This window comes from Acanthopagrus latus, chromosome 4 (assembly GCF_904848185.1).
Source record: "Acanthopagrus latus isolate v.2019 chromosome 4, fAcaLat1.1, whole genome shotgun sequence".
Lineage (NCBI taxonomy): Eukaryota > Metazoa > Chordata > Actinopteri > Spariformes > Sparidae > Acanthopagrus > Acanthopagrus latus.
Genome location: NC_051042.1, coordinates 24468871 through 24491870, shown reverse-complemented (window position 1 = coordinate 24491870; position 23000 = coordinate 24468871). Strand labels below are relative to the sequence as shown.

At 40.4% G+C, this 23000-nt stretch overlaps 2 protein-coding genes across 7 annotated transcripts in view; both read left to right on the top strand.

Annotated features, from left to right (window-relative positions):
* The window catches only part of kiaa1549lb (KIAA1549-like b), a 71357-nt gene extending 67447 nt beyond the window's left edge, over positions 1-3910 (top strand). For 5 of the 6 annotated variants that reach the window (XM_037096207.1, XM_037096208.1, XM_037096205.1 and 2 more), the window contains one exon: positions 315-3910. In XM_037096207.1, the coding sequence (XP_036952102.1) occupies positions 315-578 (264 nt within the window). In that variant the 3' untranslated portion in view covers positions 579-3910. The remainder of the gene's footprint in view (positions 1-314) is intronic. The other variant, XM_037096206.1, reaches the window with a different exon arrangement.
* A 2474-nt stretch (positions 3911-6384) lies between these two features.
* The window catches only part of spon1a (spondin 1a), a 127983-nt gene continuing 111367 nt past the window's right edge, over positions 6385-23000 (top strand). Inside the window, exons 1-2 of the mRNA XM_037096425.1 lie at positions 6385-6560; positions 10827-10905. The gene's annotated coding sequence lies outside the window, so the exon portion shown is untranslated. The remainder of the gene's footprint in view (positions 6561-10826; positions 10906-23000) is intronic.

Genomic DNA, 23000 nt, shown 5'->3' with positions numbered 1-23000 from the left:
TCAAACACTGTTTGAACCAAAAATCCATTTCAGTATCATGTACTCCTGCAGTAGATCTCCACCCTCATTACTTTCCCTCTTATTTTGGATTATTTACCATGATTTTCCCAAATACAATTGTGTATTTTTTCCCCCTTTTCACTCATTTAGTTTTTTCTAAAATAGTGGTGCAAGAGAAAATGTTCACTCAGCCAAATAATAACATATTGCACATATAGTATCCTTCAGATTATCTAATTGGCAGCCATTATTTTTGTGGGTAGAAACAACATGACTTTACGATTGACTGATTTCATATCTACCCTGTTTTCCAGTTGCCCCTGCCTGGGTATGTCGAGGCTTTTCCTCATCCTCGCTACCCACAAGGGAGCCCCACCAGGTTGCCCCTGCAGTATAACCCGGCACTGGAGCAGCCGCCCACTGCCCCTAGCACAGCATCCCAGCAAAGTCTGCCCCAGGTGGTGAAGGACATGGACAGCATGCCCCTGAGCAGCCTCTCCACCTCTGCACTCGTGCAGGCCATCCGGCAGGAGGTGGCCAAGCTGGCGAAGAAGCAGAACGACGTGTTTGAGTTCTAGTTTTAATTCTGCCCCCTTGTGTGCAGGAGATTGTTAACTGTGGATTGGATCCTCGACTGAGGCACACAAAGGCAGTGCTCTTCAGACTGATTTTTGATGTTTGTACTGTAAAACGGACCGATCTTCTTTACCCACTGATAGATTTTCGTTTCACCCGCCATTGGTGGTTTGCAGCTCCTGACTTAAAGGAACACAAACATTTTTCTTTTTGTTTTTTTTTTAATAAAAAAACCCCATCCTCTAATGATGATGTCCCAAGTAAGTACACGCATCTCTTCTTTGTAGATATGTCTATAGGATACGCTAAATATGGACTATGTAATCTTTTTCCACGATTAGACATTTTGTTGTGAATCAGCATCAAACTGAGAGGAGAGAAAAAGTAGAATCATCGTCTGTACTGAGAGGACTAAATGCTTCCTGTCAGATGGTTCAGTATAAACCACAGTGTATATGAGCATGTACAGTATTAGGACATCATGTATCTTGTCTCCTTTTTACAGACCATTAGCTTTAACAAAATGAGCTACATCAACATCAGGTAATTCAAGCATCCACACCATATCAACAAACCACATCTCTTTTAACAAAGTTCAGGTTTAACACTGACTGTCCTTGGCTTACAGATCATTATTACAGACAAAAATTGTAGTTTCCATTTATTGATAAATTGACTAATTACAGTACAATCAATACATATCTGCCTTTTTAGTTTAACCCATTCAATGTTAATCTAAAATGAGCAATTTGAAAGACATGGCCAGACTTGTGTAAAACAGGTCTTACCTATACCACTTTGAACAGGAAAGACACAACAGTCCAATAGCCCCTGTAAAACTTAGCTAACTTACGAAATGTCAAAAAACTAGCATTTGGAACTCATCAACAGGGTCTTGGTTTGTCTTTTCAACTCTGGTTTGGTCGAAATAAATCCTCAATTCGCAGAGAAAGATGTGAAAACATTCTGTCTTGTTGTGTCTTGTCGACCCAGGGTCCTAGTGTTGGTCAGAGCAGCTGTAAATCACCTCCATACTGTATCCCCTGTTGACCTTTGTTGGTCTCAAATACTGTTCATTCTCATGTCAGGCTGCCCAATCCAGTTGAACTGGTCAGATCATCCTGTGATCCAAGTCCTTGTCCAGACAACCTCTACAACAGCTTGCTAATAGCTAATGGTAGCAGGTTACACCTAAGGCTAGCAGAGAACAGCAGCTGTTGGTTACGCTGGTAATATGCTGTCACCCATGTTTTTGGAGATGCCTTCGAATTCTGGCCATATTCTACAAATTACACCTTTAAGCTGTATCTGTTATGATGCAACATATTGGTTGACTTGTTTGCCTTGACATACCTGAAACAGAGGGAAGCATTTATCCTTCACTGATGATGATCAACTTGAATGACTGAATATATGATCATTATAATACTCTTTATTATAGCTGTTAAGTACTGAAACCACAAACTTTGACTTAACTTTAGTTTAGTTCTTTTCAAAAACTCACATGGAAAAACATTAAAGTGACTTCATATTTTGCAGGTGACGGGACATAAAAGAGTTGTAGTTTTATACTGAAATCAGTGGTTATAAGATGCACAGATGATTTAATGCACATTCAACCCCCAAAACTTTGTCACAAAACAATTATTTGTGCCGCTGGGAGCAGTCCCACAATTTCCTGTAAACTTAAACCATAGAGAAGGTTAATCAATTATTTGTTTACTGGCCTTAAGACATCTTAATGGTCTCAGTTGGTGCATTTCATGAGTATAAACTAATGACAGGTCTTACATCAGTACTCCTGTTTTTTGAACTTGTAAGTGCACAATCTGTGATCTGTCTTTGTGTAACATTGTGAATGCCTGAGCATCGACTCAGAGTGAGTGTGCAGTACAGTTCAGCACTTGTCATTTTCCAAGCGCTGTATCCCGGGATCATCCAGTCTGTTGTGGTGCAAATGGCATATGTGCTGAGGTAGACATTTACCTTTAAAAAAATGTAATTTCATAATCAGTAACTTTGATTTGATAAATGGTTCTTCACGTAATCAATTGTCATGATATTAAAATCATCCCGACAGTACATGAGTGTATGACAGAGCACCGTAATGAGCTTCCACCGACCAAAGACGTCATTAAAAAAAGAGTGGATTAAACGAAAGACTAGAAACATAAACAAAGGCAAAGACTCCTCCCGACTTCATGTAGTTTACAAAGTAAAGACACAAGTGAAGATGTTAAAAAAAGACATTTGATAGATGGAATAAAAAGAAACCTGCATGCCTGAATTATTCCAGTAGCAACTCAAAGGAAAGACGCCATCTTAATTTGAAACAGACAGAGGCCACCATACCAGGACAGTACACAAAGCAAAACTCTGAATTACTCCATTATTCTCCTGTGAAACAAAAGTCATTAAATCATTGCACATGTTGAAAGCAGTTCATCGTTTGCGGACAAACTCATATTTCACTGTGGCATAAAAGCCGTTAGTAGGTTACGATGAGACGTGGGGTTGCTCTGGGATTGGAAAGCGGGGATGAATGCATGTAGGCCTATAGCAGTGGTGCTGCAATATATTTGCATTAACATTCAGATGCTATAGCTTACCTACTTTTACTGTGTTATTGCAAAATCACACTGAATGCTTTGCCGATTTACTATAATCAACGCTGTCATGAGGAAGATGCCAGTTGTGATGTGAGAAAGAGAACTTTTCAGTAAAAATGCCTTTAAATCCTTTATTTCCTGTCATGCTGTCGCAGCAGTCCTCGATGAGTTCAGCCTTTTTGCGTTCTGACTTGTGAGCAAACCCCTCCCTCTCTTCTTTTATACTCATGCCTGTTGGTGTGTAAGTAGGTTTAAGGAAATACTGTATGTCTTAAACTCAACAAGAACTTGCTTGTTTTTTTTCCCCTAGATTCCTTTTACCCATTCTTCAGAGGAGCACTTAATGTCTTAAGAACTGTACTAAAAGCAGTGGAACCATTTTTTTGTGTATACCAGAAGTGAACACCTTTCTATACTCTCATGCTGGAAAAAACTTAGTGTTTTAAAGTAAAAAAAGGGGTTTTAGGTGGTTTTATTGGTTTAGACAAACGACAAGTATTTATTCTATGAAATGAATGAATATGAAGTGAGCTGAATCTATGAAAAATCAATGTCTTTTTTGTCTTCCTGACAGGTTTTCTCATTTCCTTTTCATCTGCTTGATCTTGTTATATTTGATGTTCCTCAAAGATTGATCTGACAGAGACCTTGAGACAGATGGAGAATGAAAGAAATATTAGCCGACATGATTAAAATCAAATAAAAGATTTTATTAGAAGAATAAATCTTCAATCTGTGTCTTCAATACCTCTCACTTTCTGCACGTCACGAGCAATATCAGAAGCACTGAAGCAGCTGTTGCACTGATTCTCTTCGACAGTCCTCCCTGGTACTTCAGTGTGCTATTTTCTTGTCATCTTATAAATAATTAGTGGTATGAGTGATAATTATTACCACCTACATCCATTGAGACAGAGACGTCAAAGATCTTTTGTACCACAATTCTAACCGCATACAATTCACAGATTACTCTCTTGCTCCATGAGTAATGTGTGAGCGTGAAGGCATTCAGAGGACTGTCAAACGAGCTGCTGTCAGCCGCGATCACGATGCTTTTATCATTCACTAATGCAACATCGAGACAGCTGAGACACAATACACACAGATATTTATGTCTTTTGGTGCGCTGTGATGAATATAGAGGAAACTGTTTACTCTAAGAATTGATCAGTAACAAAAAAAAAAAGTATTTTGATCACTCAGTGTCTGTAATCACTCAACCAGCACTACATTGTTAGGCTGAAGGAGAACTGGTAAACACCCAGTTACCTACCCCCTCCCAGGTCACCACGGTTGATAGGTCGTGTGGTTCTGGCATCACTTGGTGATGTCTAGGCCTGCTCAGTTGACTCCTGGTTCCACATACTTTACATAATACTATCATTTGTATTAGATATTTTGTCAATGCAATTTGTAAACTGACATTTTGTTGTGCTTTTCTGCACATGCGACATCTATCGCCAATCAGTCTGTCCTGGGAGAGGGATCCCTCCACTGTGGTTTCTTCCATCATCTTTTTTACCCCCACGTATGATTTTCTTTCCCACAACATGGCAAGTTTTTCCTCACTCGTATTGAGGGTCTAAGGACTGATTTTTATATTTTTTTTGTTAGCTCTTCAAACCCCTGGATAACAACAAGAATCTCTGGCTGCTCATAACTATCTTTTCTCCTCATGTTTCACAAACACTTAATTATTTTGGAGCCACTGTCTAGACTCTTCTTAGCCTTTGGCCCCATCTGAAAGCTGAATAAGATAATTAAATTCAAATCTTCCTAACTCACATTACAACATTCCTCCTCTTATAGTGCACAAATTAAAATGTCTCTAGCGTCTATGAATTTAGATATTATTTCAAGGGCTCAAGTCCAGTTTCTAACAGTACTGTAGTGTCTCCCTCAGTGCTCTTACCTTGGAGGATGTTGTCACAACACGAATCTGGCCCTGTTCTTTGAATTAATTCCTTGAGATTACTTCTGGCTTGCGTGCCCTCTTACAAAGACCGACCCTGACTCAGTTAGTATTCTGTCCTGGGCGGTGTTTGTCTTTCCTGATTCCATTAAACCTTTTCGGTTAGCGAAGGATGCACCCGGCTTTGCTCTGTCCTTATCTTCAAGTTCATTAGCGGCTCAGCGGGAGTGGTGCAGTGACTGTCCAATGGGTCCATATTTCAGCAGACACCCAGTAAACTTTGTTTCAAAGCCCCTGCCCTCCATCATCTTCCTGATACAGTCATGATGCCTCCTTGCAGTTGTCACATGCTTGATGCTGATCCGCTGACAGAAGACAGCAGGGACTGAGTGTGTGGTGAAGATTGTCCTCAATTCTTCTAATGTTATGTGTCACTGTCAAGTCATAGACTGCATTGGGTGCAGCTTCATTCTACTCAGAAGAAGACACATTTACTCCAATACAGAAAACCGCATGAGGTTTAATGATTGATCTGGCCACTTCCATGGATGTAGTGTTGGTGATGCTGGTATGTCTTGCTGCCATTTTCTTGCTGCCTTTATCCTTGAAACGCCTGGATGTACAACATGAGGTTCCTTAATCATTCTCCTTGCAGTGGAATTAGCGCCCAGCCTCCCCACATATTTCATCACTGAAATGCTGAGGGCTGGAGTAAATAAGAAAAACTACACACTGAATGCAGAGATGGGGTCAGTGCAGAATTGCACGTCTGGCCCCTCCGACATAAAAGTTTTCTATTGTGGTCAAGAGTTGCTCCCTCTCCCAGGGCAACCAACAAAATCTCAATGAATTATTATTGTTTGGCTATAGTTTAGTTTGGTGACTGTAAGGGTGGCCCTCTTTGAGGAACTAACAGGCTTGATAATGTCTTCCTTTTTTGCTATGCTACTTTCAAAACCTCATATTGTGTCTATCGTGCCAAATGTTGTTGTGGCAGCATCTGTGGTGTGGGGCTGACCCTGGCCTGATAGCCTATAACCAATTTGTGTCACACAGATTTGGACCTTATCTTTAACCACAAGCTCCACCACCCTCTTTGTTTCCCCCTTAAAGGTCCCATATTATACTGTTTTTCATCAGTTTCATTGCCCCAAACCAATCTGTGGTCCTGAATTTCAGCTGTCTAAAAGTCGCGCTGCTGACAGCAGGCTGTTGTGCCTGCACCTTTAAATGCTAATGAGCTCCGTCTGTCAACACCTGTCTTGCCTGCTACACGCCCCTCTCAGGGACACGATGCCCCTTATGCTAGCTGTAGCATGCGCTAATGTTTACAGTGGGTATATGGCTATGACTCTACGAGATGCTGTCATTCAACAGAACCAGTTTGACCCAGAATCGGACCCAGAAGGAGAGGCTCGTGAAGACGTACAGACTCTGCGGCTGCAGCAGGACGTTTCACAATGGTTAGTGTGTCTAAATAATGTTAGTTTGTTCGTATGTGTTGTTACAGTTACTGCCATGTAGCTAATGGCTAACAGCTCGCGAAAGCTGTGTTTGTCTCCAACACAGTCTCCAAACTCTTTGATACTGTTCGCGCAGTCTCTGTCTCCAGTCTACACGTTTCCAGACATTTTTACTGTGACAACCAAGCTCCATCCTAACTTTATTAACATTAAACTCACTTCAGATGCCATTGCATATCGGACTGAAGCGGAGCTGGACTCACCAAACTTCACCTCGGGGATGAACGCCCCCCTGTAGGATATCTCCTATCACCAGCGCAGAGGAGGCCTGTCTATGAAAATGACTCCTTTGGTTACGTAACGAAAGGAGCTGAATCTGAACAGCCAGTAGGAGCGCCATTTTACTAGTGGGTGGGCTGCAGAGAACATGCAGGAATTGTTTGTTTTCCTCATTCTGGGAGTTGGTAGGCTCAGAGAGGACCAGTTTATATGTACAAACCAGAGAAAACGTGTTTTTCATAATATGGGACCTTTAAAGCAGCCCTCTCTCTAATTTAACTGTACCAATCTTCTATCATGTGTGTTGAAATAAGTCATATTTCGATATTTTTCAGCTGTCACAAGGAATCCAAATAGCAAGCACATTGCATCAAAACTGCCAACACGACATACAGAATAATGACTCAGAGTGCCACCTTCAAGTGACTGATGCCATAGCTGCTGACAGGTATTAGCTTTTAAAAAAACCCTCTACAACTGACTTTAGGTATTTACTTTCTACGCTCTCGTTCCATTTATTTGACAGCTGAGCCACAGAGAAATATATAAATGTCAAACCAGATATCAAAATGCATTCCCACATTTACTGTTAACAGTTCAATGTGAGAAGCATATTCAGACTGTCTCTATACGTGTGTACTCTATTTATCCCAAATTCTACAGTTTGCCAGGACCTGTGCTCGAAAAAAAAAAAAAAAAAAAATCTCATAGCGTATGAAAATAAGCTGATGGTGATATTTGAACACTTGTACACTTGAGATCATACACCAGCAACCCACATGTCAACTGAGTTCCTAATTTTGCTGACCATTGTTTTGGAAAGTCTCATTAGTAATTAAGTTATTTTACCAAATGTTGTTAAAAAGACTTTTCCCTTGACCTTCTTAGACTTGTTTTCATTAGAGGTATTTTCCTAAAGTGGGTGTAGAAAACAAAGTGGGAATCATTATTCTTTACTTAATCTGAGAGGCATTCAGCCACCCACAGACTCAATATGCATTGTAATACCCAGATGCTTCAATAGGCCTCCTGGATATTTTAATGGATCCTACTCAGCGGAAGTGATGGGGAGAATCATTGTGTCACTTTATCTACACAAATACATTGACAATTTTTGTTTTCTGTCTCGTGTTGAGACAGAAAACAACATGTTGATGAATGTCTCATCTAAGTATTTCCTGTTTATGTGCCTGTTTGTGTCTCTGGGTAGTAAATCTGTAGTTCAGCATTTTCCCACCAGGGCTCAGACTAAAGCCATACAAACAAATGTTTTTCTGTCAGTGAGGGAAAGCATTTCCTTATCTTCGAGGCAAATTAACTGAGTCAGAGCATGGTTAATTTGATTTTCCTCCAGATTTACTGTGCATTCACTGGGAGCACAGCCTTTGCATGAAATATCGCATGGTGCAGACAAAAAAGAAGCAGGAAGATAGCCTGTATTGTATGGTATAGTTTAGTACAGGAGTTTTTGAAGTGAGCATTGTTTATTCAGCTGTGTGCATTTGTGAGTCAAAAATTTGACAAAGTACTGTATGAAAATGCACCATATTAAAAGGGGTACAACAGTGGTAAACATAGATACTGCTAATTAGCCAGGGCTAAACAGTTAAAGGTGATTTAATCAGGGGTTAAACCTGTGCAATCATAGGGTTGATGTCAACCCGATCACCCAAATTAATATTGGCAATGTACGTTTCTGCAAACGCATATGTTGGAACTTTTAAATTTTTGTCTTGTAACATAACTGTGCTCACGCTTTGGTACGCTACCCTCTTGGATGCCCTGATGGTAGATGAAAAACTGGTTATGGTTCAGAAACGATTGTTTTTTCACTAAAATCACCTATTTTGTTAGTTTAAGGTCTCCTTAAAAATATCCAGCATTATCACACTTACAAATGTTTGTCATTATCCTCCAAAACACAAAGAGATTTTTTTCGAAATTGTAACCCTCATGAACTTTGGCTCTATATCTGTCTCTAATTTTCTAATTTTCATTTCTTCACATCATATTCAGTTCCACGTTGTAACATGGGTTTATCAGTATAACAATGCACCCTCAAAGGATTATTCCTCAAAAAATAAAAGGGAGACAAAAACAAAATGCTCCCATCTGATATATTTGTCTGTCGTCAAGGGAAATTATGTTTTGTGTCTGTAGTTTGCACCCCTCCACTTGTTTACACACTCAACTGGCTGTGCGCCACTTACATCTGTCTCCTGAAGACAAGTCCCCCTTTTAATTCATCGACTTGTACAACACTTGTTAAACTCTCTCAGGTGGAGTGTAGATATTAGAGCCTAATTTGGCAGCTGTAATTAGATGTGTTCTAATGCTGAAGGTCCATTATCTCTAATAAAGGCTACTTAAAGTAATTATAGTGCAGCCGTCATGAGCAGACATCAGTGCCGAGATTAGATAATTACCACAATGGTCAGTGCAAGGACAGGTCAAGGGAGGAAAACTGACTTGAAGGCAACTCAGTGGACAATTCTATAATGTTCCCGTTCTCTGATAGTCTTTTACATCACTCTCAAACTGGGTTCAGAAGGTGTGTTGATGGGAAGTCTGGGGAATTAGACGAGATGGTGAAATGAAGCATTACCGCAGATTCCCGGAGTCTGAAGGCCTTGATGAGACAAAATGATAGATGACTTCAATGATCTGATCCAGAAATGATCTCATCCAGAAAGATAACATTTTTCTTCTTCTATCTACATCATTTGACATGGATGAAAATGACACATTGTTTTCCACTGAGTGAACTCTCTACCAGTGGTGCAATTTCTAATATGTGAACTCAGTGGGTGGTGCACTGAGAGTCGGACTCCAAACCAGACCGACTGAGTCTCATTAACTGAGGCGCCTCTGAACCGCTCTCATCCACAGAAGGAGCAGAAACATTAAAACTGTCTCATCGCCCGTCGTTGCCTCGGCAGCCGATGCCCCGGCTCAAATGAATCACGCGTGTGCGGTAAATAAAAAGCTTTTCGCAACTTTTTTTCTCTGTGCCTTTTCTCAGTGCAGTTGAGCTCTAAATAGACACACCTTAAGGGTTTTCGTAACAGGAGTTTCTGTGTGGTTCGGCCTGATATTTCATGTAATTCTATCGATTATTTCTCTGCCTACGCCCCGATGGTGCATCGCAGCAAATTCCAGTCCACCAAAAGTCGTCCACCTCCTCGAAAAAAAAATAAATAAAAAATTATCAGACCGCTGCTTTGACCTGGTTAGTGTGAGTGTTAAAAACTCTGTGAAGACTGTTGGTGCACAGTAGTGAGAAAACTCAGTCTTCCTCCTCACACATGTGTTGTACCGCCTGTTTGAAGACACTAGGGGATGTCCAAGATACTTAACTGTGCAGATACAGCATCACCTCAGTGCCACCTTCCTGCTGAAAACAGACAGTTAAGGGCTTTTTTTTCCCATCAGTGAAAGCTATCAAACATTTATTGCTCTGATAAAGTGTATCTCTCAAAGTCAGCGCTACATATTTAGGCTCTGGTTTGAGTTGTGGCACATGGAAGGCTTTGCCAATGAATATATTCTTAACCAAATGAGCTCTCAACAGTTGTTTTCTGACTGGTTCATAGATTGCACTTAAGCCTTTTAATCTCAGTGTGAAATTACCCTTTTGATGAAGACCTTTGTAACCAGTTTTCTCTCGCTAGGTTGTTTTGTTACACTGTGAATTGAAAACAGACTCTGAATGTAATTTAAAGGCATTAAGTAACAAAAGGGCACTCTCTCCGAGTGAAGTGAAGAACTCACTGGGTGTTGACTGCATTAATGCCAGAGGACAAGACAGTACACAAATTAACATTGAGCATTTTTCTCAGCAGATTTTCTCATGAAGCTCAACATTAACCAAGGCTTGGAGTAATACAGTCTGTTATTTGTCCTTAAAAATACTGATTGAGTGTTAGGGAATACGAGTTCCTGGTAATTCATGGGAATAATTACTCAAATTTGTCCCTGTCATTTCAGTTGGAATGTGTGTGCGTGCAGAAGTGTCCTCGATGGATATCTATAAACCAAAGGCAAGTCTGCATGACTCGGTACCACGGTGAGTAAAAGAATAAAGCATACTTCTGCAGTTTTGTTTGAGCGGTTGCTTAACGCCTGATTCATTTCTGATGCTGACGCTGCTGCACTCAGGTCAGCTATTAAAAAATACCTCACTATGCTCCATCATAAAGCTGGAAAAATGTACTTAATATCTTCTCACCACCTATGCCGATGGAAAAGTTGGGTGGATTTTTCGAAGTCCACAAAACATTTTTGGAACCTCACAGGAAAGCCGTGTTGCAGGAATTGTACTGATCAACTGAGGAAAAAAGGGGACTTATGAAATATAAACAGCTTGGAAATAAATGTAGTTCGCCGGAAAAATTAGAGTCTCGAGAAGCCTAGAGATCCCAAATGGATTTTTCTGAAGACATTATTTACACCCTTTGTTGAGCCAGTTTTCACTGTAGCTGGCTGTATAACATCCTTTGGAATCAGTCTGGGATCTCAGCGCTTCCAGTGACCTCATCTACGTCGTGTGGAGACATTTTATGTTTTTTTTTTCCCTCGTTATTTATGTGAATGCTGCAACGCCATTTTGCTGTGAAGCTCCAGAAAACATTTTGGGGGACTACAAATTATCATTTTTGGGTGAACCTGTCCTATACACAAGATGGATAGCAATTGAATGCGTGAACAAATAAATGTGTTGCAAGTCCAATGCAATCTGTGCATCAGTGCTGACTACAGAGAGAAGACTGATCTGTTCAGTGTTGGTATGATTACTGTGTGGCTTAAAGAATGCACTTGGAGAACACACCTCCCAAATCTCTCAAGAATGCATAGTATAAAGCAAGTCAAATGGTTCATTTATTCCCCATTTGGAGGTTGGCCCAAAATCAATGAAAACATACAAGAAGAAAAAAGAAACAGTCACACGAAGGTCTCTGAGCAACCCCCTTGGGACTCCTTACCTATGCGTGGCCCAGAGCAACAAAAGGCGAAGCTTTATTCAGCATTGATTCACGGTGGTTGTAATAGACACCAGTGGCAGTTTGAAACCACTCTGGCAATATAATCCATTTCCATTCGCCCATTTGGAGGTTTGGTATGTTGCAGGCACTGAACTTGCTGAATACACAAATTCTGTTTGTTGTGAGCACAACAGGCTATTAGCAGAAATGCTGAATGCCTCCCTTAAATGCTCGCTTGTGCAAGTACATATGGAGTATACCATTTTTTTTATGTGTGTTGTTCTGTACAAATATTTTTTATTTCTGTGCAAGTCCATTACGTGCATCCTCCACTTGATATGATACAGTAAGTCAGTCCAGACAATACAGCATCATTTATTCACCTTTGTGAATATGAATCACTTTTGTTTTGATAACAGGTGGACTAGTCTAAAAATCAGCCTTGTTGTTAACTTAAAATCCTCAGTTCCTCCAACAAGGAGATTATGTTTTCGCCTGTGTCCGTTTGTTGGTTTGTTGGTTTGTTGGTTGGTTTGTGTGCAGGATTACACAAAAAACTGCTGAAAAGTTTTCCATGAAACTTGGAGGGAGGATGGGTCTGATTCCAGAAAAGACCCCCTCTGGTGTGGATCAGGATAAAGTGACAAATCCATTTTTTTTTTTTTTTGCCATTTTACCATTTTCTTTAATTTCCTGGGATACAACGCATAGATCTTGATGAAAAAAATAATTAAAATATGTTTTCTATTTGATACTGGATTAGGCTTGACTAAATTAAAGTGGACTGTTGGGCCTCTGTGGAGGCATGTGCTCTACTGAGTGCCATTCTTGTTTCATTTAATTTTGTTGGCAACCGGCCAAAACGGTTATGACACCCAAGGAATGTGTCCAATCCAAGAGAAATGCCAGCTCACTGTAGCTCAGGCGAAGCACTGAGTGGGGGCTGATTAGCTGTTAAATATGCAAAGGTGTGTGCACACACACACTCACACATGTAGCCCCTCTCTATCTTGCGACCACAACAGAAAAAGTGATCTCGACCACTATTGTTTCAGTGCGCCCTTGCTCTGTCAAAGAGCTGATGAGGCAAAGTCTCTGAACTTATAACTCTTCCCAAATGCAAACTCTAGGATGCCAGCTAAACCCATTCTCCAATGCTATCTGTGGGTTGAGGGCCTTTAGTGTCTGATTTGGCTTAAGAGAAAGTGAGACTGCTGTAGCCTATGAGCTCAGATGTGTTATACAGCTCCTGCTGCTGCAGCTATAAAGTGACGGTCCTTTAATTCAGATCCCTTGTCTAAACTTTTCTCCTGCATGTGCTTCTCCTCTTTACAGCCTGTGCCTGCTGTGGGATTTTAACTCTCTGGCCAAACTGCAAACACTAATAAGAGAATTTACTCTTTGAAATCGTATAATAAAAAGCAATAGTTTGTGTATATTTATATGATAATGTTAAGTAGTTAAGTGTAGTTAAGATTAGGCACAGATCTATAGTTTATGGACAAATAAGGTAATTTTGGATTAAATTTAGAATTAGGTTGGAAGCTATGTGGCCAGTAGTAGACTAGTTCCTCCTTTGTAATTTGGCCTTTATATTACAACTCTGTCCCAGTTCTAATTGAAAGCATCTTTTAGCTGGATGGCATATGAAGGGCTCTGGCTGGAGCAGAGGATCTGGCAAAGCTTAGCTCTTTTATTTGGATTAATATGCGCAACACCTGTCTTTGGGGAAATTAATGGGTGTTACTGTAAGCAGCTTTCTTTCTTCTTCTTCAAACCTTTTTCTGCTGATTTCTTACTTTCTTGACCCCTTCTGCCAGCTCTCTCTCCCTCTCTCTGTTGTCCTTCCCATACTTTCCCCTCTGTAGATTAATTGCTCAGTGGTACCGTATGTTAAGGACTGCTGCGAGTTTCCATACCCAGCTGTTTGATAGCAGAGTAGTCAGCAGGATTCTGCTGCTTGGTCCTCACTTGCCTCTTCTGATGCACTGCCTCGTCACTTTTCCAGGTCTCCTTCAAGGTTCCTCGTCTTGTCTTTCACCCCTTTCACTCATCTGCCTGCCTTCAGTGGAAATTTCTCTGCCGGCACTTCACGATGTGGCCTATTTTGGTTTTATCTCTGCCATTTCTGTTGCAGGCACGACCGTTCTTCGATGTTTTATGGTAGCCTTGATAAATAGAGCTCAGATCATATTGAATAACAAATATTTTCAACCTTATCTGATAACCATGTTAATATGTATGGGCTTTTGCATGACCCTGTTTGTCTTCTGTAAGTTACCATTCTTTCATTGTCATGTTATTGGTTTTCACATTAGGTGTTTCCTGTTTTTATTTTGTGTTTTGTGTATGAGTTCATCCTCATGTGTCTTGTTGCGGCTTTCCACTCCTGTCTTTGTCTCTTTCCTGCCATTTCACTGTGTGCACCAGTGTTTAATTTCTGAACAAGTCCCTGTTTATTTAGGCCTGTGCCTTTTCCTTAAGTTACTGTATGTGTCCATGGGAGCGCTATTTCACGAGAGGCCACCTGACCCTACCAGCTTTGCGCGTCTGCGTGGATGACGGAAGGTGTAGCCCGTTTTGGTCAAACACTCACTGGCTGTACCTATTGGATGAATTTCAAACATGACCAACATGCTCTTTTGCTAATTTGGAAACTCTTATTACAAAAAAAGCTTGTTGACATTTGTTTCTGAGGACATTTTAGGCAATAAATAATGACAAAAAAATGACAGTTTTTAAGATGTTTAGGAATTACTAGAGGTGTTGTGTCTGATATGTAGTGGCCAGAATTCAACATTATACAAATAAGGAGCAGGCAATAGGTCACTGCCACAATGTGGGTCCTGTGTTCTCCGGTCCTATTTTGTTCCTGATGTCTCTGTGTTTGCCCCTCATGTTCTATACCCCTGTGCTTTTTTTATTTCTGATGGGGTTCCCTTAGTTTTATCCTGTTTTTTTCACTTTATTTCGTTTTTGCATGCCCTTTCCGTTGCCTGGGGTTTAATTTTTGGACTACAGCTCACTTTATTAAGGCTTGCTTTTTGTTTCTTAACCTGACTGCTGTTGTGTCTGTATTTGGGTCCTCACCTTTTTGCCAGCCATAACATCATTAATATAACAGTTAAAGATGTCTCGTCATTACCTGTACTTAATTTCTCATGTGAGATCAAATTACAATCTGGACTAATGAAGCTCATAATCAGTTATTACTTGGTGAGCACTCTGTGACTCCAGAGTAGATGAACAGACACATCAGGTTCAGTAAAGTACTGCATGACTCACTGGCAGTCACCTGAATTTGTCCTCTGAGTAAGCAAACAAACAGTAGAATAAGGGGTTACATGCTCATTGATACAAGAAGGAGCAAGGCTGACTAGTGAAATAAACACGAGCAATAAAAGTAAATACATTCAATTGTAAAAGCCACAGGTAGCCACTGCAATGAGGCAAGGAAAATGTGCTCATATTTTGTGTTTTGTTTTTGTTAGAACTCTAGCAGCAGTGTATTGTGCAAGTTGGAGGCAATAAGAGTTACATTAACCAGGATTGCTATTGATGGCTATAACTATTTGGAATTCCGAGCCAATACATAATTTAATCTAGACAATATGTAATTTCAATTAAAAGATACCTACAATTGTGTTTCACTCATCAAAATGTTGGTTCTTGATATCATCAACTAATTTCTTACTAGTGGAAATGTTCCTCATAGATATCTGCTTAACTTAATGGCAACGAGTCAACCTTTACAACTGACTACTATTCAGATTTAACGTCTTATAATTCCAGGTTGTCACTCTGTATGCATAATGTCATTTTGAACAAATGAACTTGCTAGCTGAACAGCTTTGCAGGAGGTATTCACAGAGATACAGCGTGTTACTGCTGCAAGGCAGCCAAGCAAGCAGCCATTACAGCTGGTTCATGGTGCACTTGTAGTCTCACCTACCCAGGACACTTACCCATGCTGTGGCTTTTCTTACTGCTGCTGTCAAGAATAAGGAAGTGAAATGAGGGGAAGAAGGGAATGAGAGCCAGAGAGGCTTATTGAATACATAAATCACTTCCTGGATAGAGGGTATGTTGTTCCATTGCTAATGGATCTCTGCCACTGCTCCGTAAATCACAGTTCACGCAACCAGACGTGGTACTACTCTGAGGCAGGACTCCTGTGTAGGGAAAGAAAGATAGAATACATAATTCTGTTACTTTCCATTTTGTGTTTTTCCCCTTTCTCCCATACTCAGAGATCACAGAATTGCAGAACAAGCAGTATTTAGGTTACTGCTCTCAGCCTGGCCTCTTTCCTTTCTGGGTAAATGAGCACTTACTCAGCTCGGTTTGGATGGAAATAATTCCTGTTGTTGAGCAAAGTCACCTAAAGTTCACACCTGACCAGGAAAGCCATATTGTACCAGACTGTCACATATTTCCTTCACTGTAGAACATCAAATTCATGTTATGTTGTTCATGGAGTGCCAAAGTTTATATTTAGAACCAAAAAACATGTAGTTTAGTTGTTTTTTCCTCATTGAAGTCAACATGCCACAGTGGGTTGCTACTTTTGTATTCTAATGTTATCAGGGAGACCATGTAAAAGAATAGTAGGCTCATATTTTAACCAGAGCAGCTGAGGACTTAAAGTAACTTTATGTAGAAATTGGCATTTTGTGTCATTTGCCACCCCCTACAGTTTCTGAGTGAAACACCGTGTTCATAAATACAGATCCAAGGTCAGTAACAACTTGTCAGATGTAATGTATTCGCCAACTACAAACAAAACTTGTTACATCATAGCAGTGGTATGTGTTAAAAACTTGTATCTTGAACTTGTAATGCTGTGATCCTACCCTCTCACTGATGTCATATAGTTCAGAAACAAGTGATGGGGAGGTCGAGTGGCTGAGACAGAGACACCATTCACATTCACCCTATTACAAGACACTGTAGCATCAAGACGATTGTGAGGCTGTTATTTTATTGTAAAAAGTTACATAGTGTTGCTTCAAGCTCAACAAGAACACAATGTCTTTTTCGACACCCCCAGACTCCCATACAAATTCCAAACCATTTGAGCCTCATTGTTAATTTGGCACCCACTGAATGTGTTATTCACCTGCCATGTAAATCACTATGTGCTAAATTGTGACCTTTTCTTGATCCGATGACTTTATTCTACTCTATTTTTCATGGGTGTCTCTGCAGTAAAAAGATTTTGAGATAATGAGCCTGATTCAATCACATGTGCCTAGTTCCTGCCTGCTGCTTTTCAAGGGGTTGACGTTGATACTGACCCAATCTGTCTGCCTTCTGCGAGGGGTGACTTTGACTTTGTGCTCCTGACTCCTCATGCTGAACTAGCTTTACTGCAACGATTGCTGAAACCCCTCAGCCAGAAAAAAGGTTCATTAGAAGGGGTAGACAGTTAATGAACTCTGACCCCTTGTCTTCAACTGACACGTAGCCGTCACTCACAACTTTCGCTACTTAGCAACCCTCTTCACCTTTGGTCATCAGTCTTCCTATTCCTCATGAAGACCATGGCTAGATATGAGGTGGCACTTCCTGAAATCGGCAGTGCAGACCCCTCTCAGATGAAAAAAGCGAGAGGTGACACTTAATCACGGTCTTTGGCTGCGAGGCATGTGTCCATTAAGGATGTATGAGTTGGGCTACCTCCGCAGCCTTCTGCAGAGAATCATAATGGGTTTTAACTTCAGTGAGATGTTATAGCTGTGGGAGAAATAGCAGGTGATTCTATGCATGGCTATTTTCTAATCAAATGAGTTTGAGGTTAGTGCTATGTTCAGTCTTTCAGGTGTGAAATGTTTTAAAATATGTATTCACAAATCAGTCATTAAAACTAAATAAATATTTTTTTTTCGCTGAAATTACCGAAAAACAATCTCAATAATTAATGATCTATTTTAAATGACTAAATCATGTTGCAAGCTGAATGTTACATATCATACACTGTTTAGTATGGGCAAGATGCTTGTTTTGTTCAAAATCTGCTGACTGAGGCCATCATTTATTTGACTCAAGAGGGTTTTTTATTAATCTAATAATGAATCTGAGTCGAGTTAGCCAGAAAAACAAAGAGGGGAGCACAGAGAGAGTAATCAAATGACCATCAGAAAAACATTAGACATTAGACATTTTGCTAAGCCTTGTCTACTACTGAGATTCTGTGACAATGCAGTGGTCCGGAACTGCAAATCAAAGTAGGAAATGGGAAAACACAGCAGAACATATGAAAACGCAACACAACAGCCAATCAAAAACCACACCACAAAACAGAAAACACAGCAAAATCAACTTCTACAGTAAAGGAAAGACGCCATTTACAAATTATACTGTATCCTACTGTTATTATCTAGATCATAGCTTGACCTGTGAACTTATGGTTTGTCTGGTAATGTCTGTTTTGCTTGTGGTACTGATACTGGTGGCTGATGAGATGTAGTCTCCCCAGGAAACACACCAACATCTTCAGTCTCTCTACCGGTCTGCTGCTGCGCCTCTTGGGGTCACTCATCCTCCGGACCCACTCTTTGCTGTTAGAGTATCTGAGCTAGCCCAAGTGAACAGGCTGGCTATCTGCAGTGCAGGCTGCCTGTCCCATGAGACCAGTGTCTCTGGCAGCAGTGACGGCCAAAGACATCAGTTTGTTCACCACTTGGTGAGGCCTCGTCCTACTCAGTTGTCTCCTGGATCCACTCACTTTACATATCATTTGTATCAGACATTCTGTTAGTGTGACTTGTAAACTGTGATTCTTTGCTCTTTTCTTTACACACAGCATCTATTGCATGTCTGTCTGTCTTGGAAGAGGTATCCCTCTGTGTCTCCTCCTGAAGTTTTGTTTTTTTTACCTTGGTCTTTTTTTCCAATAACATGGCAAGTTTTTCCTCACTCAAATCAAGGGTCTAAGGACAGAGGATGTCGTTCACTGTACAGATTGTAAAGCCCATTGGGGCAATGTGATTGTGATTTTGGGTTATATAAATGTAGTTTGATTTGATTTGTTTACTTGAGAAACAACAAATAATAATCTGCTATAAGACACTGATCTCCCTCCAGTGTTACCAGATATGTTTGATGCTTTACAGCCCAATTTATCACCACGGGTGAGGCTGAGGATAGGAGAACTAATATTTGACCATCATAATTGTACTTTGTATACTATGTACCACAGAGTTATTATGTCAACAAACAAGGCTACTAAATTACATTTATTATTCAGAACATTCACAATAACCACTCAAAATCAACAGGGGAGGCAAGTACAAACAGAGTGTGTTTCAGTTTTTTTGGAAGGCATGTGCACATTCACAGTATAACACCGAGTCAGTTAAAATTCAGGGAACTGCTCTCTATTTATCCTTCCTGACTGATTCTTCTCTAGTTTTGTCTTCTGGTAGTGTTCTTGTCACTACTTGCAGCATGGGGCGATACCTGCAGTCCTATCAGGTTGCACAGGAAGGCCAGCTACTCCAGGATGGCACATTCATGCGTGCCGTCACAAGAAGGTTTGCTGTGTCTCCCAGCACAATCTCAAGCTGGCCAGAGAAGTAGAAGGGCATCAACACAGCAGCAGTAGCTATTTGCTTTTTTGTGCGAGGAGGAACAGGAGGAGCACTGCCAGAGCCCAATAATATGACCTCCAGCTGGCTACTGGTGTGCATGTTTCTGACCAAACTGTCAGAAACACACCCCATGAGGGTGGCATGAGAGCCCAACATCCTTGAGTGGGACCTGTTCTCACAGCCCAGTACCCTGCTGCTCAATTGCCGTTTGGTAGAAAACACCAGAATTGGCAGGTGGCACCCCGTTCTCTTCACAGATGAGAGCAGGTTCACATTGGGCACATGTGACAGGCATGAAAGAGTCTGGAAATGCTATGGTGAACATTATGCTGCCAATAAAATACTCTCGCATGATTGGTTTGGTGGTTGGTCAGTGATGGTCTGAGGTGGCATATCCCTTGAGGGTAGCATGGACCTCGATGTCATAGCCAACGGTACCCTGGCTGCTGTTAGGTACTGGGATTAAATTGTCAGAGCAACTGTCAGACCTAACGCTGGTGCTGTAGGCCCTGGGTTCCTCTGGGTCCGGACGATGCTCTGCCTTATGTGGCCAGAATTTGCATGCGGTTCCTGGATGACGAAGGCATTTATATCAGTGACTGGTTCCCCTGACCTAAATCCAGTTGAGTATGTATAAGACGTTATGTATCATGCATCTGATGCCGCCACAGACCGTCAGGAGCTCACTGATGCCCTGATCCAGGTCTGGGAGGAGGTCCCCAGGACACCATTCACCAACTCATCAGAGGCAAGCCCAGATGTTTTCGGAAGCATTTACAGGCACGTGGGGGCCATACACACTGCTGAGTCACATGATGAGTTGCCTTGATAAAATTCAGTTGGATAAGGCTTCATTTTTTTACTTTTCTTGTTGGTGTGATTTTGAATACAGTCCTCAATGAATTTGGTTTCCATTGACTGATGTTCCTCGTTTTGTTTTCAACAAATGACACAAAGTACATCAGTAAATATTTTAAACTTGAGTATTTTGTTCAGTGAGATCTGATGTTTGATTAAAGTGTTAATTTTTTTGAGCAGCAGTGTATTTACTGTAGATGTATGTTATGGGGAGACACACTCTGAAGGCTAATGGTCCTTTTACAAAGGAAAATGAGTTTTGAAAGGATAACCTTTAGTCCGGTTCTCTGTGTTTTCTACAATACCCTTACTTCAGTGAGATGGACTATGAATGGAGTTGGAGAGTGCAGCACAGTGAACCATCGTAGATGTAGTGGCTCTCACCATTATGCTTTCCTCGAATGATGGTTCTCATGCTTGTTATTTAAATTTATTTAAAATGTAGCTTTGTACAATGAGATATCTGCCCCTGTTGTGGTTAATTAAAACAGTATGTTTTACCTGCACTGTTGCTCTTTCAGAACACCCTTGGATTATTTGTAAAATTGACATGCACCTTGGTCTTTAATTTATATAGACACAAAAGGTGTAAAAGAAATAATACCTGACATTTCAGGCCTGTCAGAAATGTGAGCCTGATTAGTTCAGCCTTTCCAAGGACACAGTGCTGTTATCAGCTCTTTTCAGGGTTCTAGTTTTGTTTTCAGTGTGTTTGTGCATTCTAATGTTTGTCACGATCAACAGACTCTTAACGAGAAAAGAAATTACTCTGGAGATATTAATTTCGTTCAAATTTTTTACCCACACTGTATAGTGAACAACGCAGTAAACACTTTGTTATACTGTATAATTCAAAGTTAGGACTAAATGCATGGCTAGCAAAAACTTAAAGAATCATGATCATTTTTGCATCAAAACTGAAATTTGGTTGTTGGAGTATGTCTCTGTGTGTAAACACATGTACAGACTAGCAGATATGTGGTTTTCTTCTTCTATTTGTTTACAATTTTATATATGATCATCATATTAAAAATGATGATACAGCTCATATTTTTGTCTGTCAAATATGAGCGCACGCAGGAGCTGGACAATGTTAGACAGTAAAGGTGTGAAATGTATTTCAGAGTGCAGATTCAAGTGAGTAATTTTTTTTATGAGTGGAAACAATATCACATCACTTTACCTTGAGTATTTATTTAAAGGGCACTGCGCTCCCACTTATTTGAACTTCCAATAGAGTGACCCACCACACCTCTTTACCCTCACCTTATTTGGCCTCGTGCTCATTTTGTTGGAGGGCATAGCAGATGAGTGACTGCATATTACCCAGCAACCACAGGAGCCATTTCAAAGTTTTGATTACCAATCTAATGCCTGGAGAGCCAGATGGGTTTGGAGCTCAATGCATGAATTAGTCTATTAGTCTTGAATTGAGTTTTTTTTTTATTAGATGTTTTCACAGCAAGGAACACTGTGGTTTGACCTTCATCATGTCATTGCATTCCCTCCTCTGGTTTTTAGTCTACTTTAATTTACTCTATCCTATACCCATGGATGGGGAACCAACTTTTTACAGTCTAAACCAAGTATGCAAGGAAGAATATAGGAAGATCCCATAGTAACATTAACTTTTATGTAACTATTGTGCTGCAACCTGACCTTATCGAGACACCTTTTGGCTGTCTAAAGTAACATAACTACCCCTAGCACGAACTTTAAGTGGGGAGGCTTAGCTGGTAACACATACATGTAGTTAGACTGTGGGTGTGCTAACTCAACTTGTTAAAAATCTAATTTAAAAACAAACAGAAAAACTACAGTCAGGAATTCCCCACCTGTTGAATTCATGTTCCAAACACATTAAGGGAACAATATTGACAGAGTTGGAATGTTCAACCTAAGAAACATATAGGTCTCTTTTTTCAACTTCAACAACTGTAATGTTGTAATGTAATGTAGCAACCTTAATAAGCTTTCACTAAATAGCCTTAGTTAGCAGCTGTTTAATTACAAGTCTTGAAGAAAGTGCTGCAAGCTCAGCATCAATCTTCATCCCACTCGCCAAGATCTATCGCCAGTTGTGGAAAGCAAGGCTAATGTTAACTCTTTTGCCTCTACTTCTATCACTTCTTTTCCATTGTTATTGAACATGGTTTCTTGCCGGGAGCAGCAGAAACAGAAAACGCCTCCGGAGTAGCACTACCTTTTCATCTGATGTTAGACTGGGGCACAGTGGACACTATAGTGACTCACTATTGCATCTTAAAAAAGGTACAAAGTGGTGGGCTATTATGAGACAAGACAGCCAAAGGGTAGCTGGTTAGCATGATAACTTCAGTAGATTTCTCTGCCACAGAACGCATAGATGTCTGTGACATAATATCAAAACTGCTATTGTTCTACACTAATTTCAGTTAATTTATGAGAAGTAGTGTTTCGAGCTTAAATTCTTACATGTTACCCATATACGTACATTTTTCATACATTGATGATGACATTTTAGGATAAAAGGCACACAAAAAGAGTATCCGATACATCTATTGGTAACCACTCAGTATGTTTGTTTCACTTCACTTGAAGTGCACAAAAGTGATTCAGTAATTAGTTATTAATGAGTCACTGTAGTTTGTGCCACTCATGAAGAAAAGTGGGTGGTATGTTACTTGACATATAATTATGAACCAATCATTACATAATGATTTATTGATATAGTATCTCCCAGTCTGTTC